The sequence below is a fragment of the Pyrus communis genome, chromosome 7 (assembly GCF_041283825.1).
Source record: "Pyrus communis isolate YQ-2024b chromosome 7, ASM4128382v1, whole genome shotgun sequence".
Classification (NCBI taxonomy): domain Eukaryota; kingdom Viridiplantae; phylum Streptophyta; class Magnoliopsida; order Rosales; family Rosaceae; genus Pyrus; species Pyrus communis.
Genome location: NC_142571.1, coordinates 19,622,283 through 19,642,261, shown reverse-complemented (window position 1 = coordinate 19,642,261; position 19,979 = coordinate 19,622,283). Strand labels below are relative to the sequence as shown.

General features: G+C 37.4%; 3 protein-coding genes across 3 annotated transcripts; all 3 read right to left on the bottom strand.

The window, feature by feature from the left end:
• Window positions 1-4,117: 4,117 nt before the first annotated feature.
• Window positions 4,118-8,814, bottom strand: LOC137733657 (ubiquitin-conjugating enzyme E2-17 kDa). The gene is made up of 4 exons (XM_068472803.2): window positions 8,617-8,814; window positions 7,657-7,784; window positions 4,680-4,784; window positions 4,118-4,463 (listed from the first exon to the last, which is right to left on the bottom strand). The coding sequence occupies exons 1-4, from the start codon at window positions 8,684-8,686 to the stop codon at window positions 4,320-4,322; spliced, it is 447 nt and encodes a 148-aa protein (XP_068328904.1). The 5' UTR covers window positions 8,687-8,814; the 3' UTR covers window positions 4,118-4,319.
• A 2,933-nt stretch (window positions 8,815-11,747) lies between these two features.
• On the bottom strand, window positions 11,748-13,978 carry LOC137734339 (uncharacterized). Its single transcript, XM_068473622.2, has 2 exons — window positions 12,906-13,978; window positions 11,748-12,061 (listed from the first exon to the last, which is right to left on the bottom strand). The coding sequence occupies exons 1-2, from the start codon at window positions 13,643-13,645 to the stop codon at window positions 12,046-12,048; spliced, it is 756 nt and encodes a 251-aa protein (XP_068329723.2). The 5' UTR covers window positions 13,646-13,978; the 3' UTR covers window positions 11,748-12,045.
• A 1,352-nt stretch (window positions 13,979-15,330) lies between these two features.
• LOC137735322 (putative glucose-6-phosphate 1-epimerase) lies at window positions 15,331-19,095 on the bottom strand. Its single transcript, XM_088696454.1, has 9 exons — window positions 18,858-19,095; window positions 18,177-18,571; window positions 17,956-18,030; window positions 17,327-17,383; window positions 17,071-17,234; window positions 16,770-16,904; window positions 16,552-16,654; window positions 16,015-16,114; window positions 15,331-15,774 (listed from the first exon to the last, which is right to left on the bottom strand). The coding sequence occupies exons 2-9, from the start codon at window positions 18,285-18,287 to the stop codon at window positions 15,581-15,583; spliced, it is 939 nt and encodes a 312-aa protein (XP_088552580.1). The 5' UTR covers window positions 18,288-18,571; window positions 18,858-19,095; the 3' UTR covers window positions 15,331-15,580.
• Between the last annotated feature and the right edge of the window lie 884 nt (window positions 19,096-19,979).

The following is a 19,979-nucleotide window of genomic DNA, read 5'->3' as shown; positions in this document are numbered from 1 at the left end:
GAGGAGGGAACAGAGGAGCCAAACTTCCAAGGATCGGTTATACATGGGAAGAGATTTTTTCTGTGCGACCGTTATACAGGAAGGTATATCACGTGTCGTTATATAAATGATAAGATATGTGTGTTAAAAAGTTAATAACTTAACAAATAAAAATTTTCACTTTTTGTATAAAAATACGTGATGTACCATCCGTTTTCCCGTCAAAATTAAAAATTTCATCTCCAACATTTTCGTGTTTTTCCCTTTATTATAGTGCTTGTTAGATAAGTATTAAGAATATTTTTATCTTACCAGTTCAAACTGAAGATTTGCTTCTTTTTTTCTTTTTCTTTTTTTTTTTTTTTTTTTTTTTTTTTTTGGATAGAATTCCTTCCTAATAAGATTTGCTCTTTTCCTTGAACCAGCTGAAGTTTCCGCCAAAGTTTTTATCGAGGCTTATTGTTTGCACTCTATTTTCATTGTTTGTTTGTACATATTTCAATTCAAATCAATGAATATCGTAGTTGGAGTATTTTTTGTTTATAATTTTGGTGTATTTTCTTGAATATAGTGGTCAAACCGCTCATGTACATTACGATATGAGTGAATGATATGTTGGTATTCAAATGATCATAAAGTATAGTATTAATAGATAAATACATATATCTTGATATAAATAAAGTAATACGTGATGGTGTAACTGTAACACTAAAAAATGTGTATATCAATCATATGAATCATTTCCAATATAGCAAAAAAGTAAATATTTGACCTATAAAATGACGGAAAACATGTGAGAGTAGCCTATGTTGTTTCTCTTTCCTTTGGGAGAATTTGAGATTATTTGAATTGATATCTCCTAGAAAGTATTTTGAGGTTACTATATTTAGTTAACCGGATATAGCAACCCATAGTTTTCTTTTCTTGGGGACCAAGTATCTGCTATTCTACATTCCTTGTATTGTACAGCTTTATTCATACATTCATTTTTACCTTTCACGCATTTTTGTTAATTTCTTCCATTGAAAAAAAATTCAATTCATTCGATTTCATGATTGTAAATTAAGATGTGTGAAAAGTAAAAATAAGTGTGTGGATAGCACCACTCTCTATATAAAGGAAGTTTTAACGAAAAGTTCACAGTACTGTTCACTTTAACGAAAAACCACATTTTTACACTAAAAAATCAATTATGGTACTATTCATTTAACCCTTTATTTTGTCCTTATCATTAAAACTCAAAGTTTTTAAGCCATTTTCATTAGTTTTCTTTTATATAAATGTATTGTTGAACGGGTAATGTTAGGGAGACCAAATTTTTTAAACCAAATTTACAAACTAAGTGATGTGATTATAGATTATTAGATTATTAATTAAGTATCGATTAACGTGTTTGTTTCTTATTGGTAACACATCATTTGATTTTAAAACTCGGTCTCTCTAATATTATCCTTGTTGAATAAGTCACAATAGAGTGTCTTTTCTTGAATTAAGTGAAAATCAAATTGCAGTAATGATCCCTCAACTTTAATCAAATTGGAGCAATAGTCCTTCAATTAAAAAATCCATTACCATTGGTCTCTCAACTCATCAAATATGTAGTTATGGTCATTTTCGTCAACTTCGTCTAAAGTTTGTCAAAATGAATTATGTTGAAATGACCATTGCCACAATTGGGGTCCCTCAACTTATCAAAACATGTAGCTATGGTCATTTTTGTCAACTTCGTCAGAATTTTGTTAAAATGAGTTATATTAGAATGACCATTGCTACAATTGGGTTAAAGTTGAGAGACCATTACTCTAATTGGATTAAAGATGAGGGACCATTGCTCTAATTGGATTAAAGCTAAGAGACCATTTCTCCAGTTGGATTAAAGTTGAGGGACCAATGGTAATGAATTTTTAGTTGAGAGACCACAGCTACACGTTTTGATGAGTTGAGGGACCAATGGTAATGTTTTTAATTTGGCTATTTCAATCCTTGTGGTTTAAAGAAAGGAAAACTAATGAAAATAGCTTGAAAGCTTTGAGTTTTAATGATGAAGACAAAATAAAGGGTAAAGTGAATAGTACCAAGATTAACTTTTTAGTGTAAAAATGTGATTTTTCGTTAAAATGAACAGTACCATAGGCTCAGCCCAATGGACATCGTCCAGGCCAGTGGGCTTTCAGCCCACAAATAAGGTTATCACAACAAAGTCCTTATCAAGAAAGGTCTCTTGATTGGTTAGAAGGCTCGGTCAAATCGTGCACGAGTTGAAATTACCAAGAGATTAAACCTTGGATAAATATGAAGCATTCCAAGTATCAAAACTTATTTGGATAAAGACGAATGAGTTTTATAATGGGATCAAATCCAGAATCCTAGTTGAAGTAAAAGGGCCGAGACTGGGTGGAGATAAAGTTTTGGCCACTAAAGGACAAGAAGAATATTCAAGGAGATGCCGTGCAAGAACGGTTCCATCAGGATCCTGCTTCGCCAGACTTGTTTATCACAAGAACTTCATTTATTCAATCGTAAAAAATTGAATTAAAGTATAATACTAAACAGACTCTTAAATTTTATAAGCTTTGGACCCCCAGCCGCGAATAAATTCTTTTGGGTTGTCATGGATTTGGTATTTGATTGATTCCTGGGATTTTAAGAACAAAAGGATTCAAAAATGGATGTGAGGCTGGCGACCTTGGGAGATAGTGACGTTGGGAGATTAACAGATAGTTATGCACAGAGGAGGGATGGAGAGTTAGGGAGAGACTTTTTTTTTTCAAAAATTATTGGATTTTATTTCAATTATTTTTATAAGATACTGTTCAAAACTTGGGTATTTTACTCTCTAAGGAAATCAAAATTCTAAACCAAATTTTGTAGATGTCTAGCATTGAAAAAGTATAGCATTAAACTCTGAAAGATCAGTAGAAGTCTAGCATTGAAAAAGTGTGAATTTCATGAAGTTTCAAATAGTCAATAAAAATTTATGAAATCTACAAAAGTATCACATGAAAAAAAAAAAAAAAAAAAAAGCCTTCGCAAAACTCTATAAATTTAAGGATTAATCTCAGTTTACTATCTTAAAGTTTCTTAGTTTTCAACATTTAATACATAAAGTTTTTTTTCATCCCAGAGTGGTACCTAAAGTCATAATTTTGGGACACTTTCACACATCTATCAAGGTTGTTATATCAGTCGTTAACTGGTGATGTGGCGCTCACGTGGACAATGACTAGGCATCACATGTCAATATAGGTCAAACATGGATATTAAAAAAAAAAATTAAAAATTAAACATTAAAAAAATAAAAAGGGTGTCTTCTTCCTCAAACCCCCTCCCTTCTCTCCTCTGCACCTACCCAACATCTGCACACCCATCATTCCCCCTCCCTTCTCGACTCCACCCACTCAACCCTCATCCTCTTTGACGACCCCGTGAGCTCGAAGGAGCGTGCCCCATCAACCAGATTTGACGGCAAATCTCGATAAAATCGACCGCAAATCTGGAGAAAAGCTGCGGATGGAGCCGCATTCGCATCTCCGACTTCATTCTCGAGCCCATTGAGCTCGACCTTGACCGGATCTAAGTGGAGCAAGAGGTTTATGAGCTCGTCGCCGTCCATACTAGGCCTCCTGAATCCTCTCCTCCGCGATGAGCTATTACCCTCATTGAACGATTCCGACACTATAGGCGACGATAGTGTCCGTTACCTGTGAACCGGTGTGGGGAATCAAAGAGGAGATGAGGGTTAGGTGGGTACAGAGGAGAAAAGGGGGAGGAGAGGGGAAGAGAGAGAGAGAGAGAGGGGGGGGGGGGGGTTGAGGAAGACGACACCCTTTTTTTTTCCAATTATTTTTAATTAGTTTTTTATGTTTAAATTTTTATTTTTAATATCCACGTGGCTAGTCAAAATATAACAAAAAAACACTGCAGCTAGTCAAACACTATAACACTGATGATTGTGATCTCAGAATAATCCTAAACCCTCAATAATTTCCAAGATGGGGCAAATTGTATACGGCCTTGTTTCACAATTACCACGTTATGCTAGCCGCACGGTGATGCCATATACAACTGCCCCGAAACTAGCACAGTAGTGCAGGCATTAGGGTAAACATACCATCATTCATCAAATCATCACGAGCAATGTCACGAAAAACTTTGGTTTTCACATATAGTTGCTAGGATAAATATCCATTAAACCACCTAAAACATTATCATGACTTATGAGGGGTGTACATGTAGATCTATTCTTCAGTGTCTATCACAAAAGTACGAACCACACTTCTTTTATACATAACAAGAAGGAATACAAACCAGTCTCCTACATGCCCTCGCGACAAAGCACACTAGCCCATAGCATACTTCTGGGTCCAGCTCCTTGCGGTTGTCTCGTACTTTGACCTGTCTGTCTTGTACATATGAGCAATTTCTGGCACCAAGGGATCATCTGGGTTTGGGTCCGTCAACAGGGAACAGATGGATAGCAACACCTGAAATAGGAAACAAGAACCTTTCCCACCCACTTAAAAACCGGCAGATATGAAAGTGTGAAAAGGGTGCAAAGCAACCATTTATTAACAAATGACAGCCATCCACAGTGCACTCATTCATTGTAATCACCATACCATCTCTAGTGTATATTGAATAGGGAAATTGAAAACAGATTCAGTTATTAAATCACAACGTGGTCACTAAGCGAGCAGAACCTTAGATATGGTGAGAGCCGGGCTCCACTGCTCTTTCAAAATGTCAAGGCAGATACTTCCATTGCTGTTGATATTTGGATGAAAGACCTTAGTCCTAAAGGCAACCTGCAAAAAGAATTTGGTGAAAGAATATTAACAAATTAAAATTCATCTAGACGTTTATAGAACTTTTGAGGAAAAGCATTGGAGACAATTCAACACAATCTACTATTGATAATTCGTCAAAATGGGTCAATTCATCCAAGAACCGATGTGCCAGCAAGGTTCAAACATATATTCGCAGGCCATGACCAGCTGAGCCCCAAATCATACACTGAACTGAACCTGCTGATACAATGGTTGATGGCTCAGACCTAGGACTAAGGCTCCTGACTCAGTCCAATACCCAAGCCAATATGTTTGACTTGAGCGCCTAAGGCCTGGCCCTATATATTTACAGCATCAAGAATGTTTAAACACATAATCATACTATTAAGTAGTTTAATAACGCATATCATATAAGTGGAAGAAAATTGATAGGAGCATATTTATGCTACTTAGTTATGTTGTTTCCTTGCATTTAGTTACTTAATTACTATCTATTTTAGTCTTTTAAGCTATTTTCGTATGTTTTTAGGTCCTAATGGCAAAAGGAGCAAGAAAGTGCATTTTGAGGCTATTTGGAGCAGTTTTGGGCATGGATTGGATAGCTTAACTATGGAGCAATGTGGATGGACGAAATTGAAGTCAAGAGATGCTAGGAAAGGCTAAAAATCTGGAGAAAGAAGTCCAAATGCAAAGAAGATAAGGAAAGAGCAAGAAATAAGGAACCTTATCCAAATTTCCTTATCTTATCCAAACCTTATCCAACCTTATCTTATCCTATCCTATCCTAATCTTTTCCTACCTTAATTCCAAAGAGGACTCCTTTTCACATTAAATCACCTAAATATCAAGTTCTAGAAGCCCTATTTTCGTGCATTAAGTTTATGCCACATGTAACCCTTCTAGAAGTTCTAGAATCTGCCACAAGGACCATTCCTTGTCCTCCTTGGAATCTAATTGAAAGTATCCTTGTTCTTTGGTGATTTGGAGTCCTAATTCCTCTCCTTTTCAGCCCAAATTCGTGCCTCCCCTTCACCCTATAAATACTTGATGCCACAACACTCAAAACCCACCACCCTCTACCACAAATTCACACCACACCTCAAGAGCCTAAATTCACACAAATCCCCATTGTTGGCAGCAAGGAAGGAAGGAGGAGCCACCTGGAGTGTTTCTAGGTGTATTCTATCTTTGTTTTTAATGTTTAAGTTTAATTATCTTTGTTTTGCGAACATGTGGAACTAATTTCTTTTTAGTTAGAGGTGAATTCGAAACCATGATTATATGTTTTATATGAATTGATTACGTCCAGTTATTGTTTCTTAAGGCATGAATGTGATTTGCTTATCTAAGTTATTAAAACTTGTTTATGTATGTGGGTTGGGGGTCGACACTTAATTTGCATGCATGAATTTGATGCTAGAGTATAAGGGGGTTTCATGTAATAGTTATTCACTTATATTCACAAGTAGTGGAGGTTGCTAGTCACAATCGTGTTAAGTAAATCCTTGGTATGAGTCTCATGCGTTTCATAGTGATGAATGCCTTGTCAATGCTTATGATTTTCACAAAACTTAATAACTTTTGATATGTATCTTTATCATGCGTTTCATATAGGGAACTTGAGAAAGATAATTTGGTTTAGATGCGTATTCCATCTAATTCAATGAAATAAGGAAAATCTGAAGGTTAGTTGTGCGATGCAACTAACTTGGGGTGTTGTCATTCATAGTCTAAAGGAATAATAACTGGAAATTGGTTTATATGCATATATCATGTGTGGAGAAGGACCCTCTAACTAGCCTTTCACCCATTTAATTTATCCAAATTCGTTTTTACAAAGTGTTTTCTACAAAGTTTTTGTTTTAAGTTTTAAATTCGTCAAAAACAATCCCCCTTTCATTTAGTCTTGTATTTGAGTCAAAATCTGTTTTCTTTGAGTCTTTTGAGTCTAGTTAAGGTTTACTTTCGTCCAAAACACTTGTTAGGTCTAAAATTGAGTCTTTTTGAGTGTTTGTCGCTGTTTTGAGTGTTTTAAGTTAGTTTAGAGTCTATAGAGTCTAGTTTAGTGTTTTTGAGTCTTAATTGTGTTGATTAGCATCCCTTCTAATCCCCGGTCTAAAACGATCCCTACTTTCATATACTACAATCATAGGGTTTTAATTTGAGTGTTAGAATATTTCACATCAAAAATCAAAGAGCGTAAGAGTTAAACAGGACAAAGAATTGATCATGACCAACAACCAAAGAAAACAATTTTCCTCCCTATCAAAGAGCATCAACTTCTCTCCGGTTTGTATCATGCCAGAATCAAACAGACAAACATTAAAAATTGTTGGATGACTAAATCATACCCAACCGTTTAAGGCACAGTAAAGAACTCCCAAAAAACTACAGTAGAAAACCGCCGCTTGATCTAGTGGTTGTTCTCAGAGGTAACCATGCCTATGTCTGGACATTTGTTGTCATCCATTTAAAAACTCACCTATACACCAGCTACGGTTTCCAAACTTACTCAGCCTATTATTGTTCTTAATATCAGTAATTTAATAAAGTTGGTTACATTTTCTATTCTAACTATATAGCCAGTGAGTTGTGGATTTGGGATTCAATTCGACATTGGACAGACTAATGAATAAGAAAATAATAACAAAACACCAATATTATCTTTAAAAGATCAGAAATTTTCAGAAAAGTATCTCTAGTATTGTAACTATAAAACCGCACCATCTATTGGATCTCCCGACAATGCCTATTGCCTGAATACTACCCCAAACCAAAACCAAACGGACTGCAAAAAAGCAGGTGGGGTAGAAAACAGCAGTTAACCATAATACAATTTCTATTAAGTAAACTAACAACTTCTACAATGAAAATTAAATTGATGTAATACCTTAGGTGGTTTGAATGGATAATCGGGAGGGAAATGGATGGTAACTAGAAAGACACCCCCTGCATAAGGACTATCTGGGGGACCCATTATCGTTGCTTGCCAATGGAACATGTCCTCAGCAACAGGCCCTGACATCGAACACAAGTAACCATTTTTAAAATACGTTCTACACATAAATTTATCACCACAAAGTTCAATGCATGCCTTCTTGAGCAACTAGAAATCAAAATGATGGAAGTACAAATTTTGAGGACAAAATTTACTTATTACTTCCACAGTTTAGTAAATTTTAGAAGAAAATAAACTTTTTTTTTAAACGTGTTTATCTTTGATTCTGTTTCGATTAGGCAACAACTCGGTATAAAATCAATGATCATAAACCATGACAAATTTGCTACCGGATGCAAATTCCCTCCATAGAGCTCAACTCAAATTTCTGTAAGCACAACACAACACTGAACATTCACAAGAATTCAACATCGTTCTATCACAAAAATTTATAAATCCAAAATGTCTCCCAACCCCGTGATGAAAAAAGAGATCCAATATTTCATTCACAAAACGTTAGCAGAAAATTGCATTTGAATCAAAACAAATTTAAAAAAATGCCTCAAAGATCCAATATTTCAACGCCTCAATAACAAAAACACTGTAGCTAGTCCACGAATTAGCAATCTATCACATAATTTCCACAAAACCTAAAATTCTTTCTACAAAAATTAACTTGAGCTACATCAAACACAAAACCAAACAAGCAAACAAGCGAACAAGCACGCAACAAAATAAGAACAACCCATGTCAGAATCTACCATTTTACAAAAAACCCATACACCCAAAAGGATTAAAATTCGTAGATCGAGCTTCGAAACAGGCTGAGGACGATGAAAAATGAAAGAAAACGGCAAAACTAAACAAAAAAAGGTAAATAAGAACAGGGGTCGAAGAAGGGGGGTATTGTACCTGCGCTGCAAGAGGTCGGGGGGTCTTTCTGGAGATCTTTAAGCTCCTTCAAGATCCGTTTGGAAGCCATGGATGGACCTCGTAGATCGTAACGGATCTAAGGAAGGGGCGTTGCTTTGACAAAGAGGAGAAAGAAAGAGAAGAGTGTGCTTGACGAAGTGTACAATAATAATAATGATGATATGATGAAAAAAGGACGGAATAATTATAATAATAATGACTTTTTGTTACTAATGGGCCTGAGAGAGAGGAGAGAGATTCAAAAGAGATTCTTGCTTTTATGTGAATCTGATTCTATCAGACTGAGATTAATTTTAAGCCGTTGATTTTGATGACTTTGTTTTGATTGCGTATTTTGGACGGCCGAGATTGGGTTTTGGATGGTTTTTTTAAATCCTATTGAGGGATTAAAAACGGAAAGTAGAGAGCGACGCATTTAATTAGTGTATTGAAATCCTTTTCAAATTTCAGTATTTGAAGTCCAAAGATGGAGATATCTAGACCGTTTAAGAGAGCAAGATTCGAGTTTTTATTTTGTGTGAGATGAGTGAGTGGAATGAGTTAATAAGAACCGCATAATTTAATTTGAAATGTTCTGATTTCTTAGTCCTTCGATTTAGTTCATTGAGATTTAGAGAAGGTATCAACTTTTAATGAGCGGCTCTGGGTACCGCTGAACCTTCAAAAGCCGGAATAGTACTTGACCACTTGGACCATGCTTTGATTCTTGGTATGGTATCGGGTCAAGCAGAGACCTTGAGCATTTTTGTAGCCCAAAAACAGAAAGTAGAGAGTAATGCATTTAAATAGAGTGGAGAAATGATGGCAAACTCACATTCGTCAACGATTATGGAACAATACTTGGACGTACCCTTTTTGGTTAAAGCAATTTACTTTGCGTCTTAAATGAAATCTGCGGACTAGAATCAGTCTTATTCTATGAGATACGATAGTATGGTAGAAAGATCGAATGTTATGGTCAGTGGCGGAGCTAGAATTTTGGTTCAGGAGGGGCCAAAAATTTCACCTAAAACTCTCTTCTGATTTAAGAAAAATAAGGATATGCCGTGTCCTAACTACAAACCACCATCATTTGGGTTTAATATGACGTCGTTCTTGTCATTCTCTTCCTCAACTCAACCCCGTATTATCATGACTCAAATTCAAAATAACAGTCCCTTTAGTGGAAGAAGAAAGGAATGAGGAGGGGAATAGATAAAAAAAAATTAAAAAAAAAAGAAAAAACAAAGCAAAAGTAACAGTATTAAAAGACTTCAAGGAATTAAATAAAAAATAAAAATGAAAACCAGCTATCTTGCCTACTTCCTCTCTCTCCCTCTTTTGATCACCTTAGTCTCTCAAAATTGAGAGTGACGCTGGTTAATTGCATTAGTAGCCACCAACCTCAAATCGAACTCATTAAGGTCTCGTTTGGCAGCTCGGACTGTACTGACTATTTATGTCGGATAGGATAAATAACCACCAGATAGTACTGACTAAATTAGTCGGGTGTTTGGTGCAGTATTGGACTAGTGACCGTATTATTTATACTGTGTTTGGTATTATACTAGATAGGAGGAATTAAACTTTAAAAAAAAAAAATTTTAAAAAAGTGAAATCATTTATTTGTTCTCAGATCTCTCCGCACCCCCCAACCACCCTCCCTCTCTCTCCCTTCTTCTTCCCCGACTGCAGAAGAATCCCAAATAATTGTTCCCCAACTCTCTCCGCCACACCCCCCAAACTCCCTCCCTTTCTCTCCCATATTCTTCTTCCCCGACTAAATAATCCGGACGTTTTTGTTGGTTTTATTAAGCGGGTGTATACCGTGTTATCCTATCCGACCGGTTAAATTAATCCGGCACTTATTTAGTACGAGTGAACGCCAAACACCCGAGTCCGTATAACTAATCCTATCCGATACTTTATCCGATCTGCCAAACAGGGCCTAAAGGAATACGGAAAAGATTTTTGTTAGGGCTGTAATACCTTGAAAAATCTTTAGCAATTAAAGGGATAACTCTCATTGTTTATATGTGAAAAAGATGTCAAGGTAAAGCATTCTAGTCCCTTCATGGCTCCACCCTTGGTTATGGTCCCGCCCAACCTCTTGTTCACTGCCTTCTCTCTCTTCTCTCGTTCTCTCACCAATCCGTTCCCAAAATTGTTTAACACCTACATTGCTCTCTCCCCCTTTCTCTCCCTTCTTCTTCTCCAACTCCAAAGCAAGATCGTCGTCCTCACTCCTCACTCATGTGGCGCCATCTTGTCGCATGTGGGTGTCGTTGGAGAGTGATTGAGAGGAGAAGAAAAGGGATTGGAGTAGGCAGTGTGGGTTGTTAGGAGGTGCAGAGGTCTGTGAAGGTGGAGAAAAAGAGAGGAGGAAGAAAATGAGAGATGTGCAGAATTTTAACCGTTCAATTTGTGGTGAAAAATTAGGATCCATTGATCCTCAGGGTCTGCATATAAAGGATTCGGAGAGAATCCTGTTCCGCATTAGAGAACCATTACCACGTTAAGGCAAGGCTTTCAGCACGGCTAGTTCGGTACATAAGACCCGAAGCTCCGAATCCCCAAGTACAAACTTTCTTAGGTTGGATGGGTCACGCTCACTACTTTAGGTGATCAAAAATTATGAATCCCAGTCCGCGGAAATGAAGTTAACTCCCCACGACACAAACTGTCTTTCTGGCCTTTGCTTCCTTTCCTTTATGAGGCAGCCACTCTTTTGTAGTCGTCCATAAGTTGTCTCCAACTTTTACCGAACTAATAAAAAGATGTCACACCTTAATTATATGATTACATTCTTTTTAGTTTACAAATAAATACATATGGCAAAATGCCAGGAGCCAAACAAGCTTTATTATAAGAAAAAAATAAATAAATACATCAACATATGGATACAAATTAAAACTTAAAAGAAAATTAGTACAAATTAAAAAAAAAAGGTTTGCAAATTAAAAATGGGTACAAACTAAAAATAAAAATATATGATAAAAAATTTAGTCATAAATATAAATATACTAATTGTAACATTTTTAACACTAAATCAATATTTTTAGGTAAAAATATTTCATATATATATATATATATATGAAACTGAAAAATAATTAATTTAATCAAGTCTCCAAACCAGTCACCGAAATTAAATAAATTAATTAATTAAAATTTCAACCCTTGCTCCTTCTAAGTTGATCAAACTTCAATTGCATCAGAAGGATCGAAATCATGTTAGCCTGTGTTTTGGAATTTAGATGAACATATAGATATTGCCCCCTCCTATTCTTTTTCCTATTTTTGAAACACCAAAGAATATATGATTTTTGTATAAGATGTCTGCTTGAAAGTTGCAGGATCCAGGTATGTGATCGATGAGCTGATCTCCCTTGTGTTGTCATCAGTTGAACATGTTATGTGAGGATCATGACATCAACGAATGTTGATCCTGCAAAAGTGCACGCACACGGATTGACATCATTACTACACTTAATATTCCATACAAGAGTATCAATTATCAAAGGCCACTTGGGCCGCAACAAAAAAATCATCATGCACTCTTTTTTGAAACTGATTATATTTATTGAGCATGTAAATGATAGGCATAATAACATTGTGTAAAGTTCCATATTCCAAATGTCAAGTTAAAATATTTTTGGTTATTTATAAAATCAAATAGGTTAGAATTTAATAATAAAATAATATATATGTAAAGAAAATAAAGAAATAAGTGGGACCATAATTAAAATAAAACAAAAAGAAAATAATTTTATGTTGCCTTCAAATTTGGCATCAAAGTAGAGAATGTCAATTCATGTCAGATCTTAACATCTCCTTAAGAACCAGAAAACCACTTATTTTTGTCAAAATATTCCACATAGAATTTTTGACATCCCCTCCGAAAATGCCAAGTATATATTTCAATGTGATTGCTAACGATTATGGACCTTTAGTTTTTGAGAATGCTATTTGAACTTCCCAAACATCTCTAAGCGGTGAATTTTCACGGTGGTTAAGAATTTTCTCTTCAATTCACTACATTTCGAATTCAAATCATGTTTCTTCATTTAATGCAAAGTAATGTATAAATCGTTTTGATCTCTTGTCATTAAATTTCAAAGACAATTGGAACTCAATAACATGACAAAGAACATATTTACAATTGGAACTTAGTAACATGAACATATTTCCATACCACATGATGTGACTGGTGTATATGCCATATTAATAAAAAGGAATCTAACACACGAACACACATGCAAAATTCAAAATAAATAATTAAAATTCCGTACCATTTGAATGCATTGATGGTGCACTTGGGCATCTCCCCTGCATCAACCGCCTTCAACTTCACGCCGCCACATTGTACATTGATCTTCACCGTTCCAATCCTCCAACCTTTGATCACGTACCCAACCCTCGTCTTTCCCTCCACCGCCACTTTTATCTCCTTACTCTTCAGCTGCGCCGCCAGCCTCCGCCCCACCGTCTGATCCACCACTCTATTCCTCACCCACATATCCATCTTGAAATTCGTCATGTTCCGGTGCCTCTGCGTGAACCTTTTAAGCTGCTTCGACCCCAGCCCCATCCCGACGTCGTTCTCGTCCCCAAGGATCGCGTGCATCTCGATCCCCTCGCCGTAGAAGATGTCGAGTTTCGGGTTGGGGTTCCTCACCTCGACGCTGGTCACAGCCTGGATGTCCAGGTGGGTCCCGTTGGTCTTGGAGACGGGGTCGAATTTGGGGATCTGGAAGGAGAGGAGGTAGAAGGCCGGGAGGCGGGGGTCGAAGTAGAGGTAGAAGATACCGCCGGCGAGGGCGACGACGATGATGACGATGAGGAGGAAGGTGCAGAAGACGCAGCAGCATATGCAGCAGCATCTCCTCCCCCGGCTGCGCTTTGGGCGGAAGGAAGGGGGGAGATTGGGTTTCCGGGGTGGTGGTCCGGGTACGGGTCGGCCCGGTTGATATGGGTCTCGGTATCCCGGCGGTTTGTGCACCACCGGTCTTATTGGCAGTTGTTGCGCCATTATATTGGGAAATTTTGCAGAAGAAAACAGAGACCCAAATGCGATTTAATTGAAAGCTGAACGAATTTAAAAAAAAAAAAATGTGGATTGAATTCAAGGAATTGGATTGATTTGTGGGTACTGAAATTAATCGTACGGAGCAGGAAGAAGGTGGCAGCACATTTTGAAAACAAAGGAATTTGAATTTTTGGGATTTTGAAGTGTGATGAGTTTTTGAATAGCGGATTTGAATTTCTGGGAAAAGACGAAATGGGTAGCGAAATTTGGAGGATGAAGGTGAAGAATGGAGGGAGAAGGGAAGGGGAAGGATTGAATCTCAGGAAATCTGATCAACAATTTATGACTAGGAGATAAAAAAGAGAGGGAGGGAGGGGCAAGCTGTAAGGTTTGGATGCTGATATTGGCGGTTAGGATTTTTGGACACGCTTTTCTTTATTCTATCCTATTTTTATTGTTTTATTTGTAAAATAATTTATTTCAAATCTGATCCTCAACTTTAACGGGAATAATGCTATGCTTACCACATATTTGTACCATCTTTCTAATAGAAGTATAGTCCATAAACACATATAGGTCTTATATGTATTAAGGAAATAGTACAAATGTGCAATAAAACTAGCATTTTTGCTTTAGTAGTGGTTTCACTTCACTTTGTTCTTCAATTTTTTCGTCCCAAGTTGATCCACGAGCACTTAGGTACCGTTTCGTACGTGGGACGGGACGGAACAGAGTGGGACAAGGCGTTCCGTCCCACGTTTGGTGCACCTAAAACGGGTGGAACGAGTTGTTCCATGGGACGAGTTTTGGGTGAATTTTCGTTCCACCTCACCCCCTGGAACAACTCGTTCCACATCCGTGGAACTCAAAATTATAACCTCTTCGTCTCATTCTTCTTCCTCTTTGTTTCCATCCGAGGGCATCTTTGCTCCCGCTCCGTTCCGTTCCGTCATGTCCCGTCCCGTCCCGTCCAATCCCATTCCGTTCCGTCCCGTCCCGTCTGCATACCAAACGATACCTTAAGAATTTGTTCCATGAGGACAATAGTGGCATGGATTAAAAAATTAATAGGATTAGTGGTGGGTGCTATTAGAATCGAGCAAGAACGGAATCATAAATTTTTTAATGGGTAGTAGGCTAGCTAAAAATATAGGCACAGGAATTTACGTAGTAGTAGGCAGATGACGTTTTGATCAAAAGTACGTGGAATAATTAAATGCTTTTAAAAAATTACCGTGTGCCATTCTCTCAACTTTTGTAACAAAAGTTTCTTTCCACATTTGTTAATCACGCAATCAAAGGTTTAGGGACCAACATGAGCTGGAAACAACTTAAAAAAAAAAAAAAAAATAGATTTGTGAGTGTTTCATTTGTTACCTGACTCACACGTGACTAAATCCCAAACAACACTATTCCTCTCAAAGATCTTCCCGATTTCCTGTAAATATTTTATATAGGTTCGCATATTTCAACCATCAGAGTGGCGCAGCGGAAGCGTGGTGGGCCCATAACCCACAGGTCCCAGGATCGAAACCTGGCTCTGATATTGAGTGGCTTCCGTTTCGAGTTCACACCTTTTTTTATTTTTTATTTTTTATTTTTTATTAATTTGTCCAAGCTATACTTTCCCTTTCAACATTTTTTGAGCATTATTTGTCAAATTCTGCACTGAGATCATCATCATCATCTGTAGCATAACATAACACGTTATTATTTGGGCTAATAGCACAATGAAAACCACCTCCTACTCTTTCACAAAAGTTAATAGAAAGCCGGGTCTCGGTGTTTCATTTTCTGATCCTAGTTCGAAGAATCCAAGTTTAACAAACTACAGCAGGACTGACCCCTTCTGCAATATCCGCTAGCGGCCTAGCACTACCTAAACTCAAAGCACTTTACCCTATATATAATCTGTACTGGTCTTCCAACACCTCCCTTCTAAAGATCAAGGTGCTCGCTACAGAAGCTCGAAGGCACAGCTGAGAGCTGCAGTCGCCCTGTCCACTCCTCGCCTGGCTTCAAGGTGGTTGGTTTCTCTATTGCCGCCCCATCCACACAAAGCATTTGTTTGTACTCCGCGTCACCAAAATCAACCATAGATTTCGACTTTTTCTCCCACGGGTTCCAAACAACTGTGCGAGGGGAAATGAAAATGAAAACAGAAAGCCAAATTCAGTATCAACAACATATATCTTGGAGGGCAACGGAAAGATCACGCATGAAGTCATCTTTATGTTCAACATGTGAATGTGATATGCTTAGTTTTTCAACAGTCCATTTTTTTTCAATCGTACTGGTTGACATAACAACACTACGAATTTCACTTTCCGTAAGTATAAAAGAGTGAAAATATCAAATATGTCCCCGCTTACCAACATCTGGTAGTCCTTCTTTTCTGATTACATATGTTCGCTTTTTCTCATGATCAAGGACTGCAACTACATTGGGCGAACTTAGATAAAGTCGACTGACCTGCAAGGGGAAAGTTTTTGTTTCTATAAGCCAAAAACTCATACTGCATCAACACTGCTAGCAAGAAAAGCAAAAATTAGCTAATATTTATTTCCAACAAATTAGAAAGTCAAGACTGAATGAGTTTGGAAGAAACATTATGAATATAATACTGTTCTGGGAGGTTGAATACTACTTATTCTTCCATACCGCTTACAATTAATATCACCGTATGCAGAAATCAATTAATGACTTGTTGCCAAATGCCAACTCCAATTGTTTCCGAATTACCTTCAAATTTGACTCAAAATTTTAGAAACAAAATGAGTGAGACAATGGACGAAGTGAACGTATGGGATAAACTTTTCACAGACTTTTTGCAAAGACTTCACCATATTCACGGACTTCAACTTCCTGCATTATATGTAAAAGCAATTTCATATGCATAAGAAACATGCCTCAGACTCAAATGTTATGGCGTCTCCTTGTTCTGTAAAGCATTTTCTTTCGCGAAGGTTGTCTAAGTAGTCAAGTGTCTCCAGCCCCTCTATCCTCACCTCACTATGGACAGAAGTCATTTTCACATTGAAAAATCATATCACACGCCAATAATGGAAGCAAATATGCAACAGCCGGAAGGCAGATGATTGTGAATTCAACAATAATAGCTACATACCTTATGTCAGAAACCGAAAAATAAGTGTGGTAGGCAAAGGAGAAACTAAATGGCTTGCCATTCACATTTCTAACTCGGGATGTCAGGTTCAGATCTCCATTTGTTGCAAGAGACACCCTAAGTCGAAACTCAAAACTGCATAGGAAACAAAGAAACGAGAAAAAAATTATCTAGGATTTGCTTTTTGTGAAAAAATAGACCATACAAACTTCAATCGACAGGAAACGAGGTGTTTGTCCCCTTTACCTAATGAGAGAACTTATTGTAGTTTTATCTAAGAATACTGCATCCAAGCTCATACCTATGTGGCCAACACCTCAGGTCATTTTCAGATGGTTTAAGTAGTAGATCAATGAAGGATTTTCCATTGGAATCGTGTGGTTGACGCATTTCAGGATTATCATCAATTGCCCACACCTTGTTCCTCGCAAAACCATGTTGTTCTAGCAATCCACAGTTCCCAAACTTCAAAAAGGATTAAGTAAAAGCATTAGTTGGAGTTTTCAGTTTTTATATCATTTTAAAAGGATAGTTTATACAGGAATAATTGATAATACCTGTGGGAAACAAATGACAATTCCTCCTCGCATCGCTTTTGGGGGCTTGGAGATTGTCTATGATTGATGGAACGCATGTTAAAAAGAATCTATTATCCATATCTCAAGTAGGTAAGATCTGTATTAAACTACTCGTGTAATGGTGACTGCATTATGCCAAATATCGGCAGCTAAGTCTCCTGTGTTATGTATGAGGACATAACATTGCATAAAACATAAAATGCAGTCGAAGTTCTGATCCAACCGGAAATCTGATTCAAACTCGTTATAAACTATGAACTAGCACAAATTAGACTATCCTAAAGCAGAGTACTCAGTCAACCCAGTTTTACTTCCACGTCCAATCTCCATTGTACGGAGAATATTAGTTCTTCACCATTCAACCAAGTCATATGAATTGAAAACTTCAGTTTGACCTGGAAAATGATATAACCCTTGAAAGCTGGTTCCATACATATCTTGTGATTACTTGTCTGAATAATTAGACAAACAACGTTTATAAAACATAGAATAGCATCCATGCCACGATAAAAGACGAAATCAAATGCTCTCAACTATAACAGCCACAAAATTGTAGAAAATAAACAAATGGATGGAAAATATATACAATAGGAAGTGGAAAGTTATACCTTGCTACTAGTGAACAGGAGTTCTTCGCCGTGCTTATTCCTCCACGAAGTGACATGTCCTCCATGTAAGCTAACCTATATTATCAGAAGAGAAATCATGAAGAACCCTACTAATACAGAAATCAACATGGTATATGAACTAACAATTTGAGGACAAACTCTAAATTCATAGCCTTCGGAAACTTAATCAATGGCGAAAAGAAGAGATTCTCGAATCTCACCCGTGCTGAAGCCCCTTGTTGGTTCTGAAGCACCACCTGTTCTACCCCATTCCTATCTTTTGTAATCTCAATGGCTGCCCTATGTTCCCATTCTGCTGCTGAATGCCCCATTTTGTAAAAAACAAGCAGAATTCTACATCTCCCAACTCAACAAGTCCCAGTGACACAATCAAAGATCTAAACTTAACCAAACACCTAAACTTGTGAAAAAGCAGTAATCTTTTACATTAAAATTGAAACGCAACTACCATTACTCCTCAGATCTACAAAATCTCAACTTTTACAACCCCAAGATGCTAATGCCTCTTAAAGTGTCATTAAAGCACCAAAACCCCAAATCCAGAAAACCCAAGAAGTGATACTTGGCAGCTGCACAGCAAACCTCCAACACCCACCTAAAATTCATACAATCAATTGAATGTAAAAGAAAAGGGCTAAAAAATCCAAATTTGTGCAGCCTTACTTCTGTGCAACTTTGAATTAAACACTCATAAAAAGGAATAAAACCAAATTCTCAACTGTAACATGCCTTTTTCGAAAAACGCATCAAAGGAAAATTGAAAACAAAAAGGAATTCAGTCCTTAATTACTCGAAGCAACCTTAGAAGCCTTAAGTTTTTAATTAAACTTTAAGGCAGAAGCCTCTCTTAACTTGCAAATTAAACAATGCACAAACAATACCTTGAACAAACACCAAAACTGAGTAAATGTCTAAGTGCAAAGGCAACCCTTTTTCCTAGGAAGCATTCAGTGTTTCGAATTTGGTATTAATAACAGAAGCCAAGGAACCGAAAAGAAATAAATTAAAATAAAAAGACCAAAACAAAAGTGTAGGGGGCAACATCATGGGAGAATGAGAAGGAAGTGAATAAAAAAAAAAGGAAATATGTTTGAAGATAATGGGAAAAAAAAAAGCAGTGGTTTTTTGCAGAGACCTGGTAGGAAGGAGTAGGGACGTGGAGTTACGAGAAGTACATGAACACCGTACGAGTGGTCAATGTTTATAAAGTAAATAGAAGGGAAGTTTGAGGGTCCAAGTTTGAGATGGAGACCATGCAGTTTTAAATGTTTGAGAAGCCATTTATTTGGACCTCACCAACCTCGGCAGCTCTTTTTTGATCTAGTGAGTGCCAACTTTGAATATGAACTGAAAATGACAGCGTTTGTGTCCTCCTATGTTTATTGTGGCGTGTTGAGTTTGCTTTTGGCCAAGGATTTTGACATTAATTTGGATATATTGAGGTGGTTCTAGTGAGCAAGATGAATGATTTTTATGAGACGGTAGCAATGTATTAAAAGCGTGAGGCGTGGACGAGGCGTCCGAGGGATAGCTCGGCCTAGGCGTGAGGCGTGAGGCATGAGGCGAAGCCTTACGAGACCTTAAATAATAGGGGACAGGTGAGAAAAACAGAGCAAACAGGTGAGAAAAACAGAGCAAACAGGGACTCTTGGGGTTTTAAAAATAAAAGAAAAACAGACTTAGCCAAAACAACGTTGTTTTGGGCCAAGTCATTTAAAAAAAATTAAAGACTTGGCCAAAAAGACGTCGTTTTGGACCAAGTCTTTAAAAAAAAAAAAATTCCTTCTTCTTCTTCGCGGTCGTCTTCCTCGTGAAGACGCCGCACACCTGCAACCCTAAACCCAAATGGCAGAGCCTGAAAACAGAGCATTCTATTTCGATTTTGGGTCGCGGATGGATCTAGGAACACCCGCCAACCGCCTTTAGGCGCGCCTTAGCTGCCTAGTCCCGCCTCGACCACACCTCGGCAAGTTTTCGCCCACTCCTACTGGGCAGAGGCGTTA

Coding starts and splice junctions, on each gene's coding strand:
- LOC137735322 (XM_088696454.1), bottom strand. CDS start 18,287: ATGGGGCATTCAGCAGCAGAATGGGAACATAGGGCAGCCATTGAGATT. Junction 18,031..18,176: donor AACAAGGGGCTTCAGCACGG/GTGAGATTCGAG, acceptor CTGATAATATAG/GTTAGCTTACATGGAGGACA. Junction 17,235..17,326: donor TTGTCATTTGTTTCCCACAG/GTATTATCAATT, acceptor TCCTTTTTGAAG/TTTGGGAACTGTGGATTGCT.
- LOC137734339 (XM_068473622.2), bottom strand. CDS start 13,645: ATGGCGCAACAACTGCCAATAAGACCGGTGGTGCACAAACCGCCGGGA.
- LOC137733657 (XM_068472803.2), bottom strand. CDS start 8,686: ATGGCTTCCAAACGGATCTTGAAGGAGCTTAAAGATCTCCAGAAAGAC. Junction 7,785..8,616: donor CCCGACCTCTTGCAGCGCAG/GTACAATACCCC, acceptor GTTCGATGTCAG/GGCCTGTTGCTGAGGACATG. Junction 4,464..4,679: donor CGGCTCTCACCATATCTAAG/GTTCTGCTCGCT, acceptor TTCCTATTTCAG/GTGTTGCTATCCATCTGTTC.